Raw genomic sequence first — 22972 nt, 5'->3', positions numbered from 1 at the left:
AGTGTTCAAGTTCAGTTCCCCAACAGGAGAGATACTCACCTTGTATACTGTCTGAGTCATGCATAGTTGTGGGGATACGTGTCATTTTGGTACAACATAATCTAAAATGGCAGGCATGTTTGGAAATGTATTATGTCGGAGAAGAAAGATTGAGTTACCCACAAGGCAAGGCAGCAACTGCACTAGGGCCCCAGAACCCCAGGAGCCACAGTATGGCCGGATTAACCTCCTAGACAATTGTCAAAACCAGTGGTGTGGATGAGCCTTGGGCTTGTGAGGCCCCTCAAGGTCTGGGAATCTTGCCACTTACTCACTTTGCCCGGTTGGTAATCCAGCCTTATACAGCCTTATACATTGTATCTAAAAACCAGTGCTCTGGATCTGAAGTAACTACTTGATGAATTGATTAGTTGATTGACAGAAAATTAATGGCAACAATTTCAATAATTGTTTATCCGTCAATCAAAAAGTATTTAAAAGAAGGAATTTAGCAGTGACAGTTATTTAAATGTGAGTATTTGCTTGTTTCCCAGTTCTCTGTCATAATGAACTCAAGTGGTTTCCCACTGGAGGTCAGGCAACAAAAGCAAGCTGAATATGTTCACTTGGGCTTCAGGGAATAACGATAGACATTTTTCACTAGATAGAAACCCTGTATTTTATGCTGCACTACATTTACAAGTTACTTTACAAATTAAGATCTTACATACAAAGTATAGGATCAACTTTTACATTCTGTTTTTTATTGTTGATTAAATTACTCATGTAGAATAGAAATTAGTTCAAACCTGGTTCACCTCCAGGGGCCACAGCACTAACTAACGTTTAACACATTAATGTGTTAGCAACAATCCAATGACACAGTATAATACATATCATAAAACTCAGGAAAAGGGTTGCATAAGAAGTACATTTTGCTGAATATGCTGCAGAACCTTTACTCATGTACGATTTGGAATGTAGGAATTTTACTTGTATTGAAGTGGGTCTATTTTGATACCGTGTAATTTCTACTTTTATTCATGTAAATGATCAGGATACTTCTTCTACCTTATGGCGACAAAATATTATTTAGATTGCTTTCTTTATTTTACTGCCTATTTGATTTTACATGTTCGCCTGACATTTTATTTTGAAAAACCGTGACACCGGAAATAGCCGATAGTTTTCGTGTACTCTCGGTTAAGTTAAATCAAGACAACTACGAGGTAATAAGTCATTTGGTGGCGTCTATTTTAAGTATCTACCAAATGTTTGTGACATGATGATGTTATCCGAAACCAGCAAAATAACCTTAACCCACGGAGAAAACTAACAGTCAGGTAACTAACGTTTACGTGACGAGTCACACGAACTCGTGACGCCGCTCACTTGACGACAGATAACGTTTGTTGACCGTCACATAATTAACGAATTGATTAACCGTAGAGTTTTGTTTAAAGCTTTAGGGCCCTCTAACAAACGACTACCTTTATAAAATACGCTAGCGAAAATTTGTCATTTTAATGGGTTGTTATTGAGACCGTAATTAGTTAGTCGTTTGTTGCGTCACCTGGGCCGTTTAATCGTTAATTATGTAAATGTCATCCATTTGCAGCTTAGACAAATAAATCCCCCAGTGAAAGCTGAAGTTTGGTATTTCATAGTTTGCATTAAAACTTTGGCATATCATTTCACAGATTTTCTGTAGATAACAATGCAAACACAAGCCCCAGTTAACACAACCTTGTTATGATAAATATGATGAATGAATAACCACGGTATTTTCGTTCAATCGTGAATGAAACAGTAACATAAACTGCTTTGAGCACTCACTAACTAATGGGAAAATGGCATAGATCTGATATAACCCTAATCTCATCCTTAAAGGGATAAGATACCAAAAACGAAAACACCAAATATTAAAATATACTATACACATTGAAAACTATAGGAATGTCATTGAACAATGCTGAAAAAACTGACCTATGGTTGTAATTCATGGCTGAGAAATAGTTCAGGTGGTTCGACTAAAATGATATGCTTTTTGGACGCTAGAGGGCAGTATGAGACAGACCAGAGATGGAGGACCTAACCGTTCCTTTCTCAGTTTAATGGCGCATGCCATACAATGTGTATTTTCGCACTGGTCAAAGCGGTGGTGGTCATCAGAATATACAAGAGAAATAAATCTGATCATATCGGATGTCGCTGCAGAGCCCGGCTAGCTCAGTCGGTAGAGCATGAGACTCTTAATCTCAGGGTCGTGGGTTCGAGCCCCACGTTGGGCGGAGCCTTTTCTCTCTGTCCCCCACCAACGGAAAGTACATAGACCTCCACTGTGTAGTCTCAGTGATCACATTAACAGAAATCCCTTCATTTAACTGTCACGGTTTACCCCTGGTCTGTCTCTGGGATTTTCAGTCATTTTAATCTCCATAGTTTGTTTCAGTGTTAAATTTGATTGCATTTTATATACGTAGAATTGAGGGATTTTCCAACATTTAGACACCCCTATTTGCAGCTATGGCTTAGTAAAATATTGAAGATGCCTCTTAATATATAATGCAGTCTGGCTAAGATGGTTTAATTAAAATAAAACCATGCTATTTTTATAGAGGCCATGGTTTGTGTTGGTGTTGTATTGGATTACATCACAATAGACATTTTCTTCTTATATTTAGACAAACCATTTACATCTACAGAGGAGTAAAGGAAATGCCTTTCAGTATAATGCAGTCCAGTATAGCACTGTGAATTACAGCTTCACAAAATAACATAGTTGTGAGTCAACAACTGAGATATGGGAACATTCTAAATGTACCGGAGATTGTATTTATGGTTATTATGTACCATTTCATTACATTGCACATGTTTTTCTATTCTTTCACTTTCTATTACTAGACATATTACTGCCTGCCAGTGTGCTGCTGAAAGTTAAAAGGACAAGAAAAAAAATGGTGCTTTATCTAGCTGTGTTTAATTATTGATGACCACTGTTTGAGCACAGAAGTCAAAGAGGAAACCCTACTCACACTTCCCAAATCACTCTTTTTAGCTCTCATTTTAGTAGCCTATTTCTTCTAATGGAGGAAAAGGTACATGCATATTTGATTAGATTTTATTTTTATTCAGTTTGCTGAACAAAGGTCTGTACATATATCTTGTGTTTGTGTTTGTGTGTATTTGGTTTATTGTCACTGGATACATATTAAGATTATATATTAAGGTTAACAACAGTAATGTGTGACTAAAAGGAATGGTTACTTCAAAACTCTAGGTCTCTGTTTTCCTTTACAACACACTAGAGAAATTATTTGACTCTATGATCTCATTTTATCTGCCTAATCTTCCTGTTTTATTTCTTTTGTAGATTGAATTGCTAAAATTGTTGAAGAGCTGTAGCCTGTCCTTTCTCTGGAAACAGCCAAGAGGGAGGGAGGAGTTTAAACAAAGGCCCACTCCACGTAAAAAAAAAATGGAGGCTTGTGCAGAGAAGCCATGGTGTCCTGCTCCTCACACTCTACATGCTGCCATTTCTACTTCTAAAGCCTTCAAATAAGACATCTGCCGGCAGATTCTACACTTGGAAGCTTCAAAGCGTTGTCATGCGGGGTTTGTATGTCAAAACTACTTGTATTAATCACGTTATTTTGTGGTTTTAGGCCTAGCTCTGTGCTTATTTTTCTTCCCCTCTCTCTGACACTCACAGTGCTGCCCCTGCCTGCACTGAACAAAGATAATTACTCAGGAAACATTTCGGCCAATCAGGTGCGGCCTTGTATCTTGCCTGTGAGGGAAGCGACCAGTCAGGATCTGGCTAACATCACTGGGGCCTGATCGCCTTGCCTGAAGAGCGGAGCCTTCCCCGGCTGAGGGCTGAGAGTGTCCTCCATGTTTTATAAGTGTTGACATAACAGTGTGTCAGGCAGCCATGCATCCACAGAGGTAAGCTCTGTCTTTTTTATCTCAACTCTCTGATAACAACATGGCTTCCTTGTTGTTGTTGTGGTGACTGCTAGTTTCTCATGATGAATGTGCACACCTTAAAAATCAGTTTAGAGTGCAGGAGGAGGAGGAGCTGGGGTGGATTGGAGGCCTTGCCAGGCCTCTCTCTGCTCCACAGTGCTGAGGAAGAGGGTGGGGGGTTGGGTAACGACTCTCACCCTTGCTCTCTCTCTGTGTCTCAGGGTCACATGGGTGCCCCAGACAACCAGGCTGCCATACAGGAGGCAGAGTGGACCATGGCAAATCCTTTTCCTTTTTTATAATGCAAAAGAGAGTTAGATTTAAAAATGGCACCCACATCTCCTTTCTGTTGTGGCAGTCTTGTGTTGTTGCCTGGCAGAGAAAGAATGGGGGATGGGCAAGGGAGGAAGAGGGGGGTATTATGTACCCTTTGTAAGTGGATTGGCTCTCTGCTGGTTTCTTATGTGTCATGCCAGGCCAGGGAATAGATGCGGGGGGCAACAGATGTGCTTGTTAGGAGGACAAGGAGTGCAGGACATAACTGAATACTGGTTTCTGTCTAATGTTTTTCAAATGTAAAATAAATAAATGATTGTGAAACTGAAGAAAACTTTGCCTCAACACAATTGGCATAAACTGTATTGTGGCTGGACTTTCTACACATCATACTGTTCTGAGGATGACCCACATGGAACAAACCTTTTGTCAAAGGGCAAATCCTCCTCCAATTCTTCTAGTCTAACCTTAAGAAATAAGCTGTTGAGAGACAGAGACCTCTATTTACTGGCCACAGGCCCTGAGTTTACAGCCCAGGGCTTCGGCAGCTCCACAGCAGTATTGTGAAACTGCTTCCTCCACTCTCTGATCCTCAGACAGTGGCCATTTTGTGTTTTAGAGAGAGCTTCTTGGGAAAACTTTAGGCTTCTCTTTACAGATCCGAACAGAGAAACAACATGAGATGTTTCAGGTTTTTATGTGACGTATACAAATCTATATATATATATCTATCTATCTCTCTCTCTCTCTCTCTCTCTATATATATATATATATATATATATATATATATTATATACATGTCTGCTGTGTTAAAATTCACTGTGTGTCATTTGTTTTTAATTTTTATCATGTTCTGTTTTTCATTTACACATGTTGAGACATAGTATAGATACAACACAGTTCATATATGTTCCATCAAGATTATGTCTAAGTACACATGGGAAGGACAAGTTTATTTGTACAGCACATTTCAAACAGAGGCAGTTAGAACTACTTTCTAATAGAAAGAAAAGCATTTGAACATTTAAAAATGAAGTTGATAAAATCACAAGGTGTGTGAAAACTACAGTTTGCTGTTTCAAGTTTAGAAACAAAATGAACAGGTCATGTATAGTTTTCAGAATGTTTAAAGACAACATGTTGTACCACTTTAGCAGTCTCAACTGCGTGGGGAAGACAAAGAATGTTTTGTTTTTTCTTGTGGCTTGGTATGTTTCATCTACATGACAGCCAGAAAATAGTAATGGTGCAATCCATGTTTCATCTTAGAGCACTTTGCTCTCTCTCTCTAAAACCAAAACCTAAAGTTAACGTTTAATACTAGAAAGGCATGACTTCTCAGTGCTTAAAGGAGCATGCAGTATCAATATTACATTGATAGTTAGACATGTCGATGCATAACGTTATGGTGCTGTGAACAAATTCTCTGGGCCTGTTTCTGAGTCAGTGTACGTAGCCTATAAACAGGACGGCAGAGTTTCAGTAGCACAGCCATTGAGTTATGCATCACAACCACAAATATAATCTCCCTGAAGGCCTTTTTCAAATCCCCCCTGGCTTATACTGTCATAATCAAGAGGGGGCAAGCTAAACTGAAGGAAAATAAACCGTCTAATGCAGGGGGAAATCTCTGCATTGCAGCAAAAATGCATTTTAAAAGGACGAGGGGAGCCTGCACAGACTGTGTGATCCGTGTGGCATAGCACAGCCGACCAATAATGTTCCACCCTGTTGGCCCTCCAGCCAATTGCAGCTGCAGTTGAGGTTAAAGATTGACAATCAGAGGGAGAGCAGCAGGGAGAGCAAGGGCCTTATGGAAAATTCCACAGCCATCTTTGATTCACCCTTTACAGCCTTATATAAATCCAGGTCAAATCTTTCTTTCATACAGGATATTCTGTGCATACTAGCAGTATAATTAACTAAAATGTACATTTTAATGTAGTTTATTATTTTTATGAAATGCAGGCAAGAAACTTTTATCTTATGCTTTTAATTATTGTGTTTTATTGATTTCAGGAGAAGCTAATCATATGGATGTCTTCATTTGCCTGCATGTGGTTGTTGGTCTGAATGTAGCTGAATGTATCTTGTCATTTTTCAAAACCTAATAATCTTTCAGGGGTATTGTGTAGCAGGCAAGTAGGATGTGAATGGTATTAATCCTAAATGCTTTCAATGTCAGTTCCAATGTAAAGAGCACAATATGATGTTTGTATTGAATGCCTTTCTTGGTCTGCCATATAAAGCAGCCGTTTATTCACATATTTGTCGGTGTGATGTGTAAAAACTGCGTTTTCTTTTTAGGCATAGAGAACAGCTTTGCCAGGATCTGAGTGTGGTTTCATAGTGTTGGCCTCTCTTTCTTCAAAACGAAATCTAATTATTCTATGACAGCAGTATTCACAGGGAAGGAGGGAAGCCAAGATCGAAGACATAAAAAAAAAGAGAGAGAGAGAGGGAGAGAGACAGATGAGTGCTTCTCACTTTACTGGATTTCCTCATGTCTCCCTTCTCTGTGTTTCTCCTCTGTCTCTGTGATCCACCGTGAGGGTTTTTGTCTTGACCTAGTCTTGTGTTTTAAAAAAAAAAATGTTTTGGACTGTAATCTCCACACATCTCTCTGGTCCTCCTGCATGGATGTGCCAGTGCCTGAGTCTGAGCCTCGGAGTGGGGGATGGGGGAGCGGGGGGAGGGGAGCAAGCTGTGGCCTCCATTTTCTGTGACGAGAGAACCCTGCTCGTCTCTCACAGGAGTGGAATCTAAAGGCACTGACTCAGTGTTGTTTCCTTTTTGTCCATCAGGTACCACTTGCAGAGGGGAATACTGTCATGTATATTTTCTTGAACCTGGGTCTCTCTGGAATATATCCCATAATCTGCTGAGGATTTATTTACCTAAATCTCCTTGTGTGATGGATCATAGCTCCTGATCTGAGAATGCCCTTTGGATCAGCATACTTTTTTGCCACTGGTCATCCTGTCTTCCTGGTAGTTGCAGCATTGTCTTGTCATTGGTGTTAGGAGTGTATATAATACAAGGTTGTGGCAGTTTGTTCAGCAGCTCTGGGCTGCCTAGTGATGGCGAATGTTCCTTTTTTTTTTTTTTTTTTTTTTTTTTTTTTTCCAGGGCTGTGGTACACGTAGCAGAGCGACTTGGCTAACGTTTTCTTATTTTCATGTGGGCCTCGTTTGTTCACTCAGTCCGGAACAGGAAGGCCCCGGAGGGGTTGGGGTTTGTGTGTGTGTGCGCGCACGTCTCTCTGTGTGTGATTGTTGGCAGGCTGAAACAGGATACCCATGTGCCATGTTCTAAAGAAACTCTGCTCAACCCATGCCTGTCATTTTTCAGACAACACACGTTATGATGCAGTTGTTTTCTTAGTTTCAGTTTGATAAGCTATCTGTGATTAACAGTTTTAATGTTTGAAGAGATAAGGAATTCATTTTAAAAAGCCTTGTTGATTGATTTTGAGTTACAGTGTTGTCTTGGTATGTGGTTTTTAATTTGGTAGAAGTAAGATGTTAAATCACTGTTAAATCTCTGGAATTTAAAGCAAACATCAAGGTTGACTTGGTGTTTAAATGAGCATAGGTTTAAAAGCTGATGTGATCATATCTAATCACTTTTCATGTTGAGTTTTTCATATCTGATTCACTAAAGCTTTTAGGATACGTATGGTTCCCTGCGTGTGCCAGTCAGTGAACTGACATTTGATCAACTTTGTGTGGAATGCCTTATAAGGGTGGAGGAGGGGACATGAAGAACATTCCTCTACTTTCAGAGGAGGAAAAAAGCTTATCCCACAAATGTGGTTGACCTTTGAGTCATAGCCTGTAAACCCGTGATCCTAGCTGGAAACCAGAGCTGCAGCCAAAGCTCTGAGCTGGTCAAGTGTGTGACCTGTCAGGGGTCCTTGGGAGTGTTTTCTCCTCGGGGCTTGTGAATAAAAGCTACATCCTTGGAACAAGGCCCTCTGTTGCTCTGACAAAGGAGGAGCCAAACACTCAAAGACCCTCATTTATCGTAGGATCCCCTTTATTCTTGTCCTTTTCTCCCTGCTGAGGAAATGAGATGAGAGCAGGTCTGGAGACCTGGGAAATTAGACTTTTCTACTGCTAGATGTGTACTTGTGTGTGTTAGCACTGTGTTCTTGATTCACAATTCATTGATTTATTCATGTATGATATTAATATTGGCCTGCTTACATCAGGTTGTAAACACAGAAGAGGTCTGTATTTTGAGTAGTGATCTGACAAACCACTACAGTCTTATCTGCTGTAACTCCACATTTATTTGAATATATTTTAAATATAATATGTATATGGTTCAGTTACAGATTTTTAGAGACGGACAATGATAAACATGACTTTTACCAGCAGAGCTTCTGAAATATGCCTGTGGTGATTTTGATCAAAAATATTTAGACAGACCCTGTTATGAAGCTTATTAGATGGATCTCTTGCTATTAGTCTCCAATAATGGTCCTAAAGCCTTTGGGTGTATAACCCTGTTGTTACTGAAGGGGCTTGAGAGATAAATATACAGGATACTGTTAATTGCCATGAGACGCTGTCTCTCCAGCTGTATGGACCAATTCCCTCTGGCTTTCTCGTTACTATAGGACTACCCACCATTTGTCATAAAGCACAGAGCAAAGATCAGGGCTCAGTCGGAATAAAATCTTTCAGCTGCAACGTCTCCTGACAGATGGAGGTGCAGGGTAATGTAAGCTAAATGGCCCTATGTGTTGTTGTGAATATCAACTTGTGCTTAGCAGAGAGGAGCGTTGCCATGGCGATTGTTACCATCTCTCTCTTGCAACATAAAGAACATATTCAGACTCGTTTGTTACTGATAGTATGGAGTATGGAGAGGATGTGAACTTCATAGCAGAATGTCAGAGATGTGCTGAAATCCAATAAAAACAGTGACAATAGAAACCTGCAGAGTCCCAGTTGACAGATCCACTGGGACCAGGGCGCCTTAGGTGGTGTTCCACTTGTTTACTGTTATGCTGTTGTGGTTATCTGAACACCCTTTCTGACTTTGTGTTTGCCTCTCTTTCTGTGTTCTTGTGTGCTCTTGTGCGGTGCTCTGCAGTCTGGCTGAGGAGGAGATAAAGACAGAGTCTGATGTGGTAGAGGGGATGGATGCATCTTTACGATCCAAAGGTAAGTCTCTAAGGCCGAGTACCTCACATTAAGAGTCAGACATCTGAGGCGACTTAGTTTCAGAGAACGTAGAGGTTATTTACTGCAAGTTCGCGGGCAGTGTAATGCATTTTGTTGGTCTCTTAGGGCTACAAAGATAATCCATTGTACCTGGCTGCCTGCCTGTTTGTGTCAAGTATCAACACAGGCTCCAGTTAGTTTAGAGGAAGCAGTGTTAATGTAATAGGTGTAAGAAGCATCTGTAATAATTGCTTTTTAAATGCTTTTTAGATCAGCATGATTGCTGTCAGTACTAAATAATAATGTTATTATGATGAAAAAATAATAAAAACTCCACAGTCAATCTGATTATTGTATTGCTCAGCTGAAAACTGAATTACTTCAATTTGCTCTTCCTCCCTTGGTTTTTCATCAAGCTCTAAGAATGTAGGATGTCAGGAACGATGTATGATGATTTCCTTTTTTTGTGCTTCTTGATTTATTCTGCAACTAGCTACATTACTGTCATAGCAGTTGAGTCTTTTAATCATCTTAAGCTTGTATAACATGTTAGACTTGACTGTTGTGAGCAATGCAAGCCTGTCTGGTGATGTGTGATGATCTGATGGTCTTTCTGCACGCAGCCCCTGATCCGCCGGGGTCAACAGAACGATCTGTGGCACCACAAAAGAGAAAGGTGTCAAGTCCCACCCATTCTTCCAATGGACACTCTCCCTCAGACACCTCCCCTAGCCCCCTCAAGAAAAAGAAGAAGCCTGGGGCTGTGAACTGTAACAATAAAGACCAGGTAAGGGCTCCAGTTTACTCATTTCAAAATCTGGTGTGTTCTCAAAGGCTGTGGGGTGTGGTGTCAGGGGTGAATGCCAGTGTAGTTCCTGCCACTGGAGGTCTGTCACTCCCACAGCCTAAGGTGGAGTTGGCAAAGGAGATAAGATGGCTTTAGCCGAGCCAACAATTTGTCACGTTCAAACAGTCTCTCCTAGAAGGCGTTTCATAATGTTGTACATATGCTAAGTGCCACAAATAGTCATCTAAAAAATGGATACAAGAGAGCTAGAGAGAGGAGTTCAACCCTGCCTTGTTTTTCACATCCACACATTTGGCTAATCACAGCGTGACCCGAGTGTGAACATCAGATTGTTGATTTTGGAAAGTTACAGAAATTGTCAGACAGCCCCCACCCCCCCATACATTTTCAGAAAGTGTGGGGTGATGGGGTTTCTGAAGCTATAGCAGTTTCTAATGGAGTGCACTGAGGCTAAACCAGGCTCCAGGTACTAACCAGGTGAACAACCAGGTGAATATTATCAAACTCTGCCTGAAGGCCTGCACACACTGCAGCAGGGACAAAGAACAATACAGGGCCGTGCCATATTGCCTGTGAGAACATGCCGATTTTGATCATAAGACTGCAGTATACAGCTTAAAATTAAAGTCAACCACCACCTATGGGTGTGACCTCCTGTGAGGTGGATATGTCTTGTGCAGGTTGTGTAGGTTGTGTCATGAAAGACTCTAGACATTTGACATTAATCACCCGTCATTTATGTCCAGTTATTTTGCTGTATTTAAATGCTATGCATTTTACTAAATGACTGATCCAAATGTTTTTATGATCCCATTGCCAGATTAATGTGGTGCTGAGTGATTCCCTTTTGTCCCTGAGCCCCATGTTGACCTTGCATGATGTTAAAAGATAATTCTAGCCTTTTTGATGTTAGCATAGTTTATGCCTTAGTGATAGAATAGAACACATGCTTTGATTTTCTTGAAAGGGTCAAACAAGTGACAGCTGAATTTTATCGCTACTACTACTATAAATTAACACCAAATTATTTGGTGTAAGATCAAGGTAATTTTGACTGTGAAATCAACATCACCTTGAGCTGTGAAACTAGATGCACCAGCCTCTGTTTATCTAGTAATGTAGCATCAGTAATGTACCAGAGGACTTACCAGAGGACCATGTCATGCATTGTGTTTACTCTCAGGTGAAAGATGAGCTATACTGAGGCTCACACCCTAAAACCTGTTTGGTTAGTTTCATTTTCACAGTTGATACTGTCACATGACCAGATGTTTAGAGTTTTAGTTCACCTACAGTAGACAGCAAAATTGAGTATACCCCTGTGCAGTATCTCTTAAGTGTGAGATTATTCAAAACTGTGTCATTTTGCAATAATTGTATTATTTTTAAGTTGAAGTGTAGGTTATTTGATCTTATGTATCATTTAAAAACAGGCCAGACTACATTGAAAATGTGGGCTCCAAGCAACAAAAGTGTGTATACCTGTGATCACTGCAACAAATTTGATTACATCTGTGCTTGTCGATTGAGGCTAACTGCTCGAACAACATGATAAAGTAACCTGTGAACACTACAGCTCTCTCAGTTTTGACCGGGGTTGTGTTAAACGCAACATGGCTCCACGTGATAAGGAACTGCATGAACAACCGGATTGTGAGACTTCATAAAGACTTCATTAAGCCTAAACACAGTCGCAGCAGTGGTTAGGTTGTATAGGTAAAGCCATACAAGGTATGGCTATTAAATAATGAGACTAATATTGTAATACAATTTTATTCAACATAAGTATTTTTCAATGTCTTTCTCCTTCAACATACTCTCCTTTTGCATCAACACACCTCTGCATTCGGGTCTTCCACTGATCAAAGCAGTGCAGTAGGTCTGCTTCAGACAGTTGTCTCAGAACCTCTGTTGTTCTCTTCTTAACTTCTGACACAGACTCAAAACGTGTTCCTTTGAGCACAGATTTGATCTTAGGAAAAATTAAAAAGTCACACGGTGCTAGATCAGGTGAATGGGGAGGGTGATCAAGCACTGTGATTTGTTTTTGGGCCAGAAACTGCTTTTCTTTTTGATCAGGAGTCACGTTTTCGGGACAACTTTGTCACACGCTTTTGTCATGTTCAAATTTTCATGCAAAATTTGCTGAACTGTCTCTTTATCAATGGAGACCGTTTCTGCTATCATTCTTCTACTGAGTCGTCGATCATTTCGAACGATTTGTTCAATTTGTTGAATGTTTTCAGAAGATGTTTTTGATGTGCATGGGTGCCCAGAATGTTCATCATCTTGGACATCCTCTCTGCCTTCACAACATCTTTTGTGCCATCCAAACACATGTGTACCTAACATGCAGTGTTTCCCATTTAATGTACAAAAAGGTTTGGCTGCTGTTTTGTTCAGTTTCACCAAAAAAATCAATTTAATGCACTGCTCAACTTTTAAACTAATCTGACGCCTTATTGGAAACTTACAGCAGTGCATGAATACCCAGCCTTTAATATATAACCTTTGGTGTAACTGTGAACCACGTGGTTTTATCCTCATAAGCGCAGTCTCATTATTTAATAGCCATACCTTGTACTCCCAACAGAAGGTGCACTAGACATGTTTAAAAGTGATGCCAAGTACAATTTGCTATAAATGCAACCTTGTAAACAGATGGGTAAATACTTCTGATTTTGCACACCTGTGGAAATTGGTGTTCCAGGGACTGATCAGACAGTTTGAAGGACATTGCATAAAGATCGTCCAAGAAGAAAACTATTGCTCACAAAACGGCACAAAACTTTAACAAGAACATTAAAAGATGCCTGATGAATATTGACTGCACATTCTTTAGTCAGAAGAAACCAAAATAGATTTCTTTGGATCAGATGGGAGCTGGCATTTTTAGTGTGGATCAGGCCAGGACCACCACAGTGACTGCGTAGTGCCAGCCGTGGAGGTGGGAGTGTGCTAATATTGGGCTGCATGAGTGCAAAAGGTGTAGGAGAGATGAGATTTATAGATGCCACTGTGAATCCAAGTTTGTATACCCAAATACTGAAGGAAAAGATGACTCCCACTCTCAAGAAGCTTGGCAGGAGAGGAATTTTCCAACATGACAAAATCACACAAGAATTTTTAAAGAGGAAAAAAGTGAAAACCATGACCTGTCCAAATGAGACCTGAATCCAGTAGAACACCTTTTGGAGCAGAAGGTAGAACAACAAACCCCTTCAGCAAAGAGCAGCTGAAAAGAATCATCTGTGAAGAAAGGCAGAACATTTCTCCACAGATTTGGCAACACTGGTATCATCAGTGCCCAGAGGGATTAAATCTGTCAAATCACAAATAAAGGTGGACATAGAAAATGTTTTTAAAAAAATGAAAGGATTGAATCTCACTAATGACAGGTGTACTTACTTTTGTTGCAGTTGGTTCATCAATATGGAGCTCTCATTATAGTTTAATTAGTCAAACATTTTTGTGTTTTGAATTAATTGGCTTCATTCTGGGGTGTACTGTTTTGTTGTATACTGTGTTTTGATGTATTTGAAGTCTTGTGTTGGGTTCATTGCCTTTATAGCCCTCTATGCTTCTTACCCTGCTTATCCCCAACTTACTGCTGCCTTGTTTCTGTTGCATTGCACCTTTTTGTGTTCCTGCGTGTTTTTTTGAAACCTGCCCCCCTGTTTCTCTTGCCTGCATTTCAGTCAGAGCTAAGACATGGTCCCTTTTACTATATGAAGCAGCCAGCACTCACCACAGACCCTGTTGATGTTGTACCGCAGGACGGCAGGAATGACTTCTACTGCTGGCTGTGCCACCGCGAGGGCCAGGTGCTCTGCTGTGAGCTCTGCCCCAGGGTGTACCACGCCAAGTGCCTCAAACTACCAGCCGAGCCCGAGGGCGACTGGTTCTGTCCAGAGTGTGAGGTATCTTGTTGAGACACGTGTATGTGTGTGGGTGTACACAAGTGATTGTGGGACTCCAGGCACAATCATGCTTGCTTAGTTGACTAAAGGGGTGTCAGATTATGTGCCATGAGCGGCTTCAGTCAGAGAGGAGGAATAAATCACCTGCTTCAGTCTGACGTTGATCTAAAAACCTTTTTTGGCCCTCAAAGACACATGGTCTGACAGCTCTGCAAGCGTAACCCATATCTCACACTTTAAGTTTGCGAGATGTTAGAGAATTGTTTTAATCTGCGTCTTTGGAAAATTTACATTGCACCTCTTTTAATTGGCACAACTGTGAACATTTGTACAAGCTGAAAAAAAAAGACGGCAGATGATGTAAACTTAGCAAAGATGTGAATTTATATTAGTATCTATGTTCACTACTTTTGCTTGATGTTTCTTACTTTCATTATATTTCCATTAATGTCATCAATGATTTTTGTTGCTTTTGCAGAAAATAACAGTTGCTGAATGCATTGAAACCCAGAGTAAGGCAATGACGATGCTGACAATAGACCAACTGTCCTACTTGCTCAAATTTGCACTCCAAAAGATTAAACAGCCTGGGGTAAGATGTGTTAAGATCAATTAATTCTGGTTTAATAGGTGTATTATTCTTGTGACAAAAGTCTAGGAAATGAGACATCAACAATTGTGACTAATGCATCTGTTTTTTTTTTTTTTATTTGTCTATTTTTTTAAATGTTGGTCTAAACTGAGCAGACTGAGCCTTTTCAGAAGCCTGTGTCTCTGGAACAGCATCCAGATTACGCTGAGTACATCTTCCACCCCATGGACCTGTGTACTTTAGAGAAGGTATTATTTATTAGCTTTGCATAAAGAAATGTAAGAACAGAATGCACAAAGAAAAATAAAAAAAAATCATACAAAATGCTCAAAAGTAATAAATAAATATAACAACTAGAGTAACAAATAGAATATATTAAGAGATTTGTTTCATTTAAATGTCTTGTGTTTGATTTTATTACTTTTTCATAGAATATCAAAAAGAAAATGTACGGCTGCACCGAAGCCTTTCTTGCCGACATGAAGTGGATTTTACACAACTGCATCATCTACAATGGAGGTAGGCAACTCTAACATTTATCAGCAAACTCCTTATTCTGCTAATAGAAAAAAGAAAATATCAAATCGGCTTGTTATTTTATCCCAGGTAATCACAAACTAACAGCAACTGCGAAGGTCATTGTCAAGATTTGTGAGCATGAGGTAAAGAAGCTTTTCTAACACAATAATAGCACAGTGTCTGTAAATGTGTCTAAATTATAAAGTAAATACATCTTTGTCATTCAATATGGATTTTAGATGAATGAGATTGAGGTGTGTCCAGAGTGCTACCTGTCTTCATGCCAAAAAAGGGACAACTGGTTTTGTGAGCCATGTGTAGGTCTTTACATTACATTATGTTTAATGCCATTTAAATATTGTTTATACATCTTGGCATAAATTGAAGATATGTGAAACTCCTTTTTTGTTCCCTCTCCAATAGAGTCAACCCCACCCCCTCGTCTGGGCTAAGCTAAAGGGGTTTCCGTTCTGGCCAGCAAAAGCACTTCGGGAAAAGGATGGGCAGGTAGATGCACGCTTCTTTGGGCAACATGACAGGTGAGATCAATTTTTGAGTTTTACAGAAGAGATTACCTATTAGGGCTGTTTGACCAAAAATTAGTCTTTGACCAAAAATTAGTCTCCAGGTATTCTAATTTGGTTGTTGTGGTTTTACACAGGGCCTGGGTTCCAATTAACAACTGCTACCTCATGTCCAAAGAGATCCCTTTCTCTGTGAAAAAGACAAAGAGCATTTTCAACAGTGCCATGCAAGAGATGGAGGTCTATGTGGAAAACATTCGCAAGAAGTTCGGGGTCTTCAACTATGCACCCTTCCGCACTCCCTACACTCCCAGCAACCAGCTACAGATGTTGCTGGACCCGTCCAACCCCAGTGCTGGGACAGTGAAGACAGAGAAATCGGATAAACTTCGCTTCAACTTTGACATAACCGCATCTCCTAAGATGGTGCTCAGCAAGAGTTCCACACCCAGTGGTATGAGCCGGAGGGTCTCCATGACAGACATGCCTCGGTCCCCAATGAGCACCAACTCTTCGGTTCACACAGGGTCTGATGGGGAGCAGGACATGGAAAAAGCAAGCAGAAATCCGGCCTTCCATTACAGCACTGGAGAGGAATCAATGGACTGTACTGGTAAATAAATAATAAAGTGGCTATAATAAATATTTTATAATAGCAGTATATCAAATGACAATGTGACAGTGTGAATGAGGATGCCCATAATGATAAACCTATAGAGAGTGATCACTTTTATCTACATTCCTGTTTACAGTGAGTTTCAGCTCATTATTCAGCTATCCAATAAATATACTGCTTCGTTCTGTTTTACTCTCACCAATTTAAAAAGTGATAATAGGTGATAATAGTTCACAACTGCTTCTGCTGCTTCCAAGTGACCAAAAGAAAATCTGTTATTGGTTTAACATCTGCATCACCCTAACTGTGTAGATTTGAGTGGAGTAATGCAATTTCTAACCATTTTACCTAAATATGTAAATCAAAAATAACTAAGGTTTGAATTTTTTGTTGTGATTACAGCATCTCCTGTCTCGGGAAAGATGGGTCCTTCAGGCAGTGTAACAGGCAGCCCGAAGCCCTTTAACCCTGGACTGGTGCCTAAGCAGGAGAGGACCGCAGGCACAGGTGGCATCCTCAATCTCAACCTGGGTCAGTACCAACACGTTATATATCACAAGAGCCAATACTCCCGTAATGTACTCTGAAGTGAAGAGAAGAGAATTTGCACTGAAACTGAACATTAACCTGTTTCTTTCAGATCGAGTGAAGGCTGAAATGGATCTGAAGGAGCTGAGTGAGACTGTGCTACAGCAACAGCAGCAGCAGCAACATCAGCAACAACAAGGGGCATCAGCTGCCCTCCCCACCCCAAAGAGACACATCAGGAGCCTGGACAAGACTATTGAAAGCTGCAAGGCACAGCTCGGTACATACACAATCACCCTGTATTATTCTGACACAGGGGTTTATTCTTGCTGCTGTTCATCTTGATAGTGATATCAACCGCAGTTACATCTTAGAGTAATTTCAAGAATATTTCAGGTTGTTGTGTGATGTTCAAATGACCATTTGCAAGAAGAATTTAGATTTCTGATACATAAAATTTTTAACGTCATGACAGTGTGGCTACTTTTAGATTTCAGACTATCTTAGATTAGATTATCCTTGATCAAATTTTTTAAATTGTGTTGAATTATGGGGAATTTACCCAAAACATGGGGCAGTTGAAACGTGGTATCTGACACCGTCACTGCTGTTGACTGGGATTAGATGTGGGAAACAGTATGTTTAGCTATTATTAAAGAAAAAAGTATTTATTCCACTCACTCTTTTAAAAAGATATAATGAAGAATGTATGTGTTTCTGTACAGGGATAGATGAGATTTCTGAAGACGTGTATAAAGGTGTAGATCACAGTGACTCTGAAGACTCTGAGAAATCGGACTCAAGTGACAGCGAATACCTCAGTGATGAGGAACACAAGCCAAAAAGCTCCGGCCAGGACGACAAAGATAAAGCAGAGAGAAAAAGGCCTAAACCAAGCACGGACAGAGAGAATAAGGAGGGAGTAACAGCATCAGGGGATAAAGCCACCCCTGAACCCCTGCTCAAAGAGAAACAGGGTAGCAATGGCCCAGATAGGGACCTCCAGGACAAGCCCAGAACGCCCCAGTCTCAACCCCTCACTGACAAGCCCAAAGCCCCAGACGAGGGCAGAGCAGCTGCTGCTACATCAGCGGCTGAGCAAGACTCTGATTCTGAAAGAGAGCTGGTGATTGACCTCGGGGATGAACACGGAGGTCGGGACTCAAAGAGGGTGAGACGAGAGCCTGGGGCTTCTGCTGCCAAAACTCTCAAAGAGTCTAATGTTGCCAAGTTGGAAGGTGAGGCCTTTGATTATACTGAACACATTTTTTCCTGTGATTCTCATTATGACATGTGCCTCTGTTAGAGAGACAAGAAAAAAATTATATCCACAGTATTATCACACAGCAAAGTACAGACCAGTGTGAGCTAACATACAAGTCCATCAGACTTAAATTACAGAACTCTTATGCACCGTGCTTAATTTAACCTTTAAAACATTTTCTGCTATGTTGCCTTCATCAGGGCGGCACCTGAAACTGTTTCCTGTCCCCTTATTTACAGTCCACTGAGGAGTCATGTGACTGATATATCCTCATAGATACCAAGTATACAAAACATAACTATTTTTTTTTTTGTCTTAAAAGTACCATTACTCTTACGGAAAAAATTACAAGATAAAAATCAATTGTCACAAATACAAAACGTGCAGTATATTACAGCACAATTTTTTAAAATTAAGGCTGAAAGTTTTGTATTGTTTCAGTGTGTTTTCCAATACACAATATACATAAATCTCTTAACATTTATGACTAATCCTAAATAATTTCAAAGTCTGCAGTTCACATATCCATTCCTTAACTAAATTTCACATTATTCTAAAAAAGATCATGTTCCTTGGGGACAAATATAATCTAATAGATTCTACAAAAATAGCATCAAGTCTAACTCCTTATTTAACCCTCTTGATTTGAGAGTGCTTGATTGACAAATCCAGAAGCCCTCCCTCTTAAGGAGCAATATGTATTTTTTTTGTGCCCAGGTAAACTACCTTCATCTACTGCAGCAGCAGCAGCATCACGTGAAGTCACCTCCAACATGAAAGACACCCTGCAACCTGCGATCACAGCAGCCCTCAACCTTGTTTCCACTGCAGCCTCTGGTCAGTCCAGTGCCACCGCAACTACCAGCGGACCCACCGTTACTCCCTCTCCTGCCTCCACCTCTGTCTCAGCAGCATCCTCAGCACCCACAGCTGTAAAGAAACAGCGCCCTCTACTGCCTAAAGAGACAGCTCAGGCCGTGCAGCGGGCAGTGGTGTGGAATCCCACCAAGTTTCAGACGTCCTCTCAGAAGTGGCACATGCAGAAGGTGCAGAGACAGCAGCAGAATGGGGAGCAGTCAGCAGTGCAGACACAGGCCCAGACTCAGGGGCAAACACGTAGCCCGCAGCAGCTGCAGTCGCAACAGCAGAACTCATCCTCCAGCACCCGCTATCAGACCAGACAAGCAGTCAAGGGTATATACATCAGCATAATCATTCATCTGAGCGCTCAATGTAACATAATAAGATCAAATGCACGTTAAAAGATGTATAATTTCCCTTTTTGTCCACCTTTAACCTCTTTAGTGCAACAAAAAGACCCACCTCAGTCCTCGTCCACAGCTGCCCAGGTCACTTCTGGTAGTTCTTCTTTCATGTCAGGAGACTTACCGATCCCCACAGTCTCAGCTGATGTGGCTGCAGATATAGCCAAGTACACAAACAAAGTAAGTTGGAGTTCTCAGCTCTGTGATTAAAATATGTGAAGCAAGAAAAAGTTAAGACTGTGTCAACATCACATGTTTTTGGCAGATTATGGACACAATAAAAGGGACTATGACTGAAATCTACAATGACCTTTCCAAAAGCACATCAGGAAACACAATTGCAGAGGTAAATACTGGCGTACACACGGGTGCTTATTAATGTGTTGTGATGATATGATGGTGATATGATTTTGTATTTTTTGCCACAGATTCGACGGTTAAGGATAGAGATAGAGAAGCTCCAGTGGCTGCATCAACAAGAGCTGTCAGAGATGAAGCACAATCTAGGTAAGTTTCCTACTTCCAGTCACTTAGCCAGTCTTTACCTGAATATCATATGATTACAGATGTTTCTCTTTTTTAAAACGTGGTATGAGTTTCAAGTTACCTGTGTTTGTCTTAATGCAGAACTGACAATGGCAGAGATGAGGCAGAGTCTGGAGCAGGAAAGAGAACGGTTAGTGGCTGAGGTGAAAAAGCAGATGGAGTTGGAAAAGCAGCAGGCGGTGGACGAGACCAAAAAGAAACAGTGGTGCGCCAACTGCAGAAAGGAGGCCATCTTCTACTGCTGCTGGAATACCAGCTACTGCGATTACCCCTGCCAGCAAGCCCACTGGCCTGAGCACATGAAGTCCTGCACACAGTCAGGTAACATAAATATGATTGAATAACTAACATTTTTGTTGATTTATGTTAGGTACTGTGATGTACCAGGGTTCTGCAACTGGATTATGAAATGAGTCTGCAAATATAAATACCAAAGCCTCAAGTTTATTTAAAATACATTTATAGGCAGGATGGAGGATAGCCCAAGGGCTCTATTTTTTTACTGAGAGCCATCCTTAGGCTGTTTGCTCACTGTGAATGCTTCTCCTCTTCAGTGTCTTCGGCTACTGTTTCATGTGATACTGAACTAAAATGTTGTTTGACATGTAGGACATGTGGCAATGAGGTTAAATCAATTAGAAGGTAATCCATCCTGCTACAGCAGTTGTGTGCTGTAGAATATAAATATATTATCTACCATTAGGCTGGCTGCTTTGCCTGACATGAAGCAAATTAATAATGAAAATCTGAAAATTATTGGACTCTAGTGACTGGGTTTTTCTTGGGTGTTATACAAAAACATGATGCACCTGATACTGTTACAGTCTCTTACTCTTACTGATTATATATGATTATACATTCTTTATGAGGTGGTTTATTCAATACCACTTCATTCCACTTTTTTTTAACGCTCTAGCTTTCCAATTGGAGGGCAGCTCCTTTTCTGCTCTGCTGTAGCTATACTATACAATGTAATGTAAGATGAAAATCAAATCATCCCCAATGCACTCTGTCCCCTCTGTTCCTCTGCCTATAAACTCATCCACATCATCACCAAGCCCCCAAGTCCTCACACCCTGAGCACTCATTCCTTCAAAGACCAATATGATGCAGCTATACTGATATACTGAATGATTAAGTATAGTGTGACTTTGCAGCAATAAATACAAATTGGTTAGCTCATCATTGTGTTTTGTAGACACACAACTTTACCCCTTATCCACCCTGTGGGATAAGAGGCAGATTCTACAGACACAAGCAGCTATGTAGTGTTCGTGTTCTCATCATCTGTTTTCCTTTTCCTTCTAGCCACAGCTTCACAGCAGGAGCCGGAGGCAGAGCCCAACTCAGACCCTTCCATCAAATCATCAGGTCATTCTCCTGCCACACAGACCCTGCCCTCAGGAGCAGGATCCATATCAGATAAAAGCAACTCTCCCACATATATGGACAAGAGTAAGGACAGTGCTGCCTGTTACTGTGACCTAACTGCTACGCTACAGAAACTCTGGCAGATTATGCTAGGCCGCTGTAGGGCTTGTGGCGTCAAACATGTGGCGTCGAACTTGGTGCTTGAAGGCCTGCACCTCTGTGACAAATCACTTTCCATTCCCATATGTACATCTGCTTGGCTGACATTTTTTGGTTTATCCCTCATTCACAGTTTCCACAAATCTGTGTTCAGGTGGATTCACCATGTGAAAGTAGTTTGTCTTGAGAAATAAAATGTGAGTCTGTATGTTTTCATACTGTAGTTTTATGTTGTAGCTCTGTTACCACTTTGTTTCCAGTCTGAGCAAGATTGTATCACCCCACGGAATTTTTGCTACATTATCCCTTTCAATGCTGCTCTTAAGTACTTCATGGCGGTTTTATTTTGTGGATTGCCTTCCATATTGTGAGACAAAATATTTCAAACAGCCGTCAACAGTTGATACTCATTTATCATGGTGCCATCAGAGGTATTTTGAGTTATGCAAGTTTAAAACTTAATGTCTTCAGCCATGTTGTTTTCATGTCAGCGGTGACATTTTTGGCTCATACCAGTTTTGTATTGTAGTTCCACATTGTAAAGGCCTACATTAAAAAAAAAAAAAAAAATCTGTGATTTATTAAAAATAACTAAAAAATTTAAACTGTACAAAGGTTTTGTAAGAAGATAACTGAACAATATTTATAGTGTTATATGTTTTTATAGTATGTTTATTGAAATCACATTTCTATGTGTCTAAAAAAAGTTATTTGAAAATAAATTGCTTCATGAATGTCAGCGCTGAGCAATGTCTCTATTAAACTGGTTACCCAAAGCTGATGTAAATCCTGGTTGGACTGTGTCTAAGAACTGGGTAGGTATAAACAGAAACTGCATTTTGGCTGGATTATATTTCCTGTGAGCATGTATGTTTTTGAGATTGTGTCTCGTTCTTGTTTACATATTGTACATACAATATATGGACTTGTGAAGCAAAAATAAAAATGCTCTGATCAGTTGTGTTGGTGTTTATTGGCTTAATTTACCCTCAAAGTGGTGAGAAACTAAACTTCCAGTATGAACAACATAAACATTGTGCTCTTTGCATCATGATTCATTTATAGTGTCAGAGGTCAAATAAATCAAATGATCAACTTTGGATGTAGATCAGTGTAGATTATGGATCGTGTTATGTATCTATTAAGTTCATTCATTGAAATTATGGAAGTGTAAATTAAATTATGTTCACCTATGAAAAATAGTCCAATAGTCAAAGTAGTTGCAGCCCTATTAATAATGTTAGTATGGTGTAACTGTTACGCTTGTGAAGGAATTCTGAATACGTCAGTCATGCATCTTTTTTCATTTAGACGTTCCAACAAAATTGCATTGTAAAACCATGAGCGATAAAACGGATTCCTTTCACTGTTTATCACTACTCTCCATGTAAAGTATGTGTGTGGAATGAAATTGTCTTTACATAAATTGCTGTATAATTCTATATAGTCTTTATAATTTATA

General features: G+C 40.2%; 1 protein-coding gene and 1 non-coding gene across 11 annotated transcripts; both read left to right on the top strand.

The window, feature by feature from the left end:
• The first annotated feature begins 1140 nt into the window (after positions 1-1140).
• LOC108900227 (protein kinase C-binding protein 1) lies at positions 1141-22467 on the top strand. Of its 10 annotated transcripts, none has more exons than XM_018701184.2 (22): positions 1141-1208; positions 3353-3594; positions 3692-3927; positions 9328-9398; positions 10022-10185; positions 13905-14126; positions 14605-14718; positions 14874-14966; positions 15150-15237; positions 15325-15380; positions 15477-15554; positions 15661-15776; positions 15899-16374; positions 16780-16908; positions 17018-17185; positions 17631-18143; positions 18887-19363; positions 19475-19614; positions 19700-19780; positions 19863-19941; positions 20062-20301; positions 21289-22467. In XM_018701184.2, the coding sequence occupies exons 3-22, from the start codon at positions 3914-3916 to the stop codon at positions 21702-21704; spliced, it is 3735 nt and encodes a 1244-aa protein (XP_018556700.1). In that variant the 5' UTR covers positions 1141-1208; positions 3353-3594; positions 3692-3913; the 3' UTR covers positions 21705-22467. The 10 variants fall into 10 exon arrangements, with proteins under 10 accessions (XP_018556700.1, XP_018556705.1, XP_018556699.1 ...); XM_018701189.2 differs by having other exon boundaries at positions 1156-1322; positions 13983-14126; XM_018701183.2 differs by having other exon boundaries at positions 1156-1322.
• Positions 2198-2270, top strand: trnak-cuu (transfer RNA lysine (anticodon CUU)). The gene has a single exon. It is a non-coding gene; the product is annotated as a tRNA-Lys (tRNA).
• Positions 22468-22972: the final 505 nt, after the last annotated feature.

The sequence above is a fragment of the Lates calcarifer genome, linkage group LG6 (assembly GCF_001640805.2).
Source record: "Lates calcarifer isolate ASB-BC8 linkage group LG6, TLL_Latcal_v3, whole genome shotgun sequence".
NCBI classification, from domain to species: Eukaryota; Metazoa; Chordata; class Actinopteri; family Centropomidae; genus Lates; species Lates calcarifer.
Note: the sequence above shows the minus strand (reverse complement) of the source record. Positions and strands in the feature narration are given on the sequence as shown.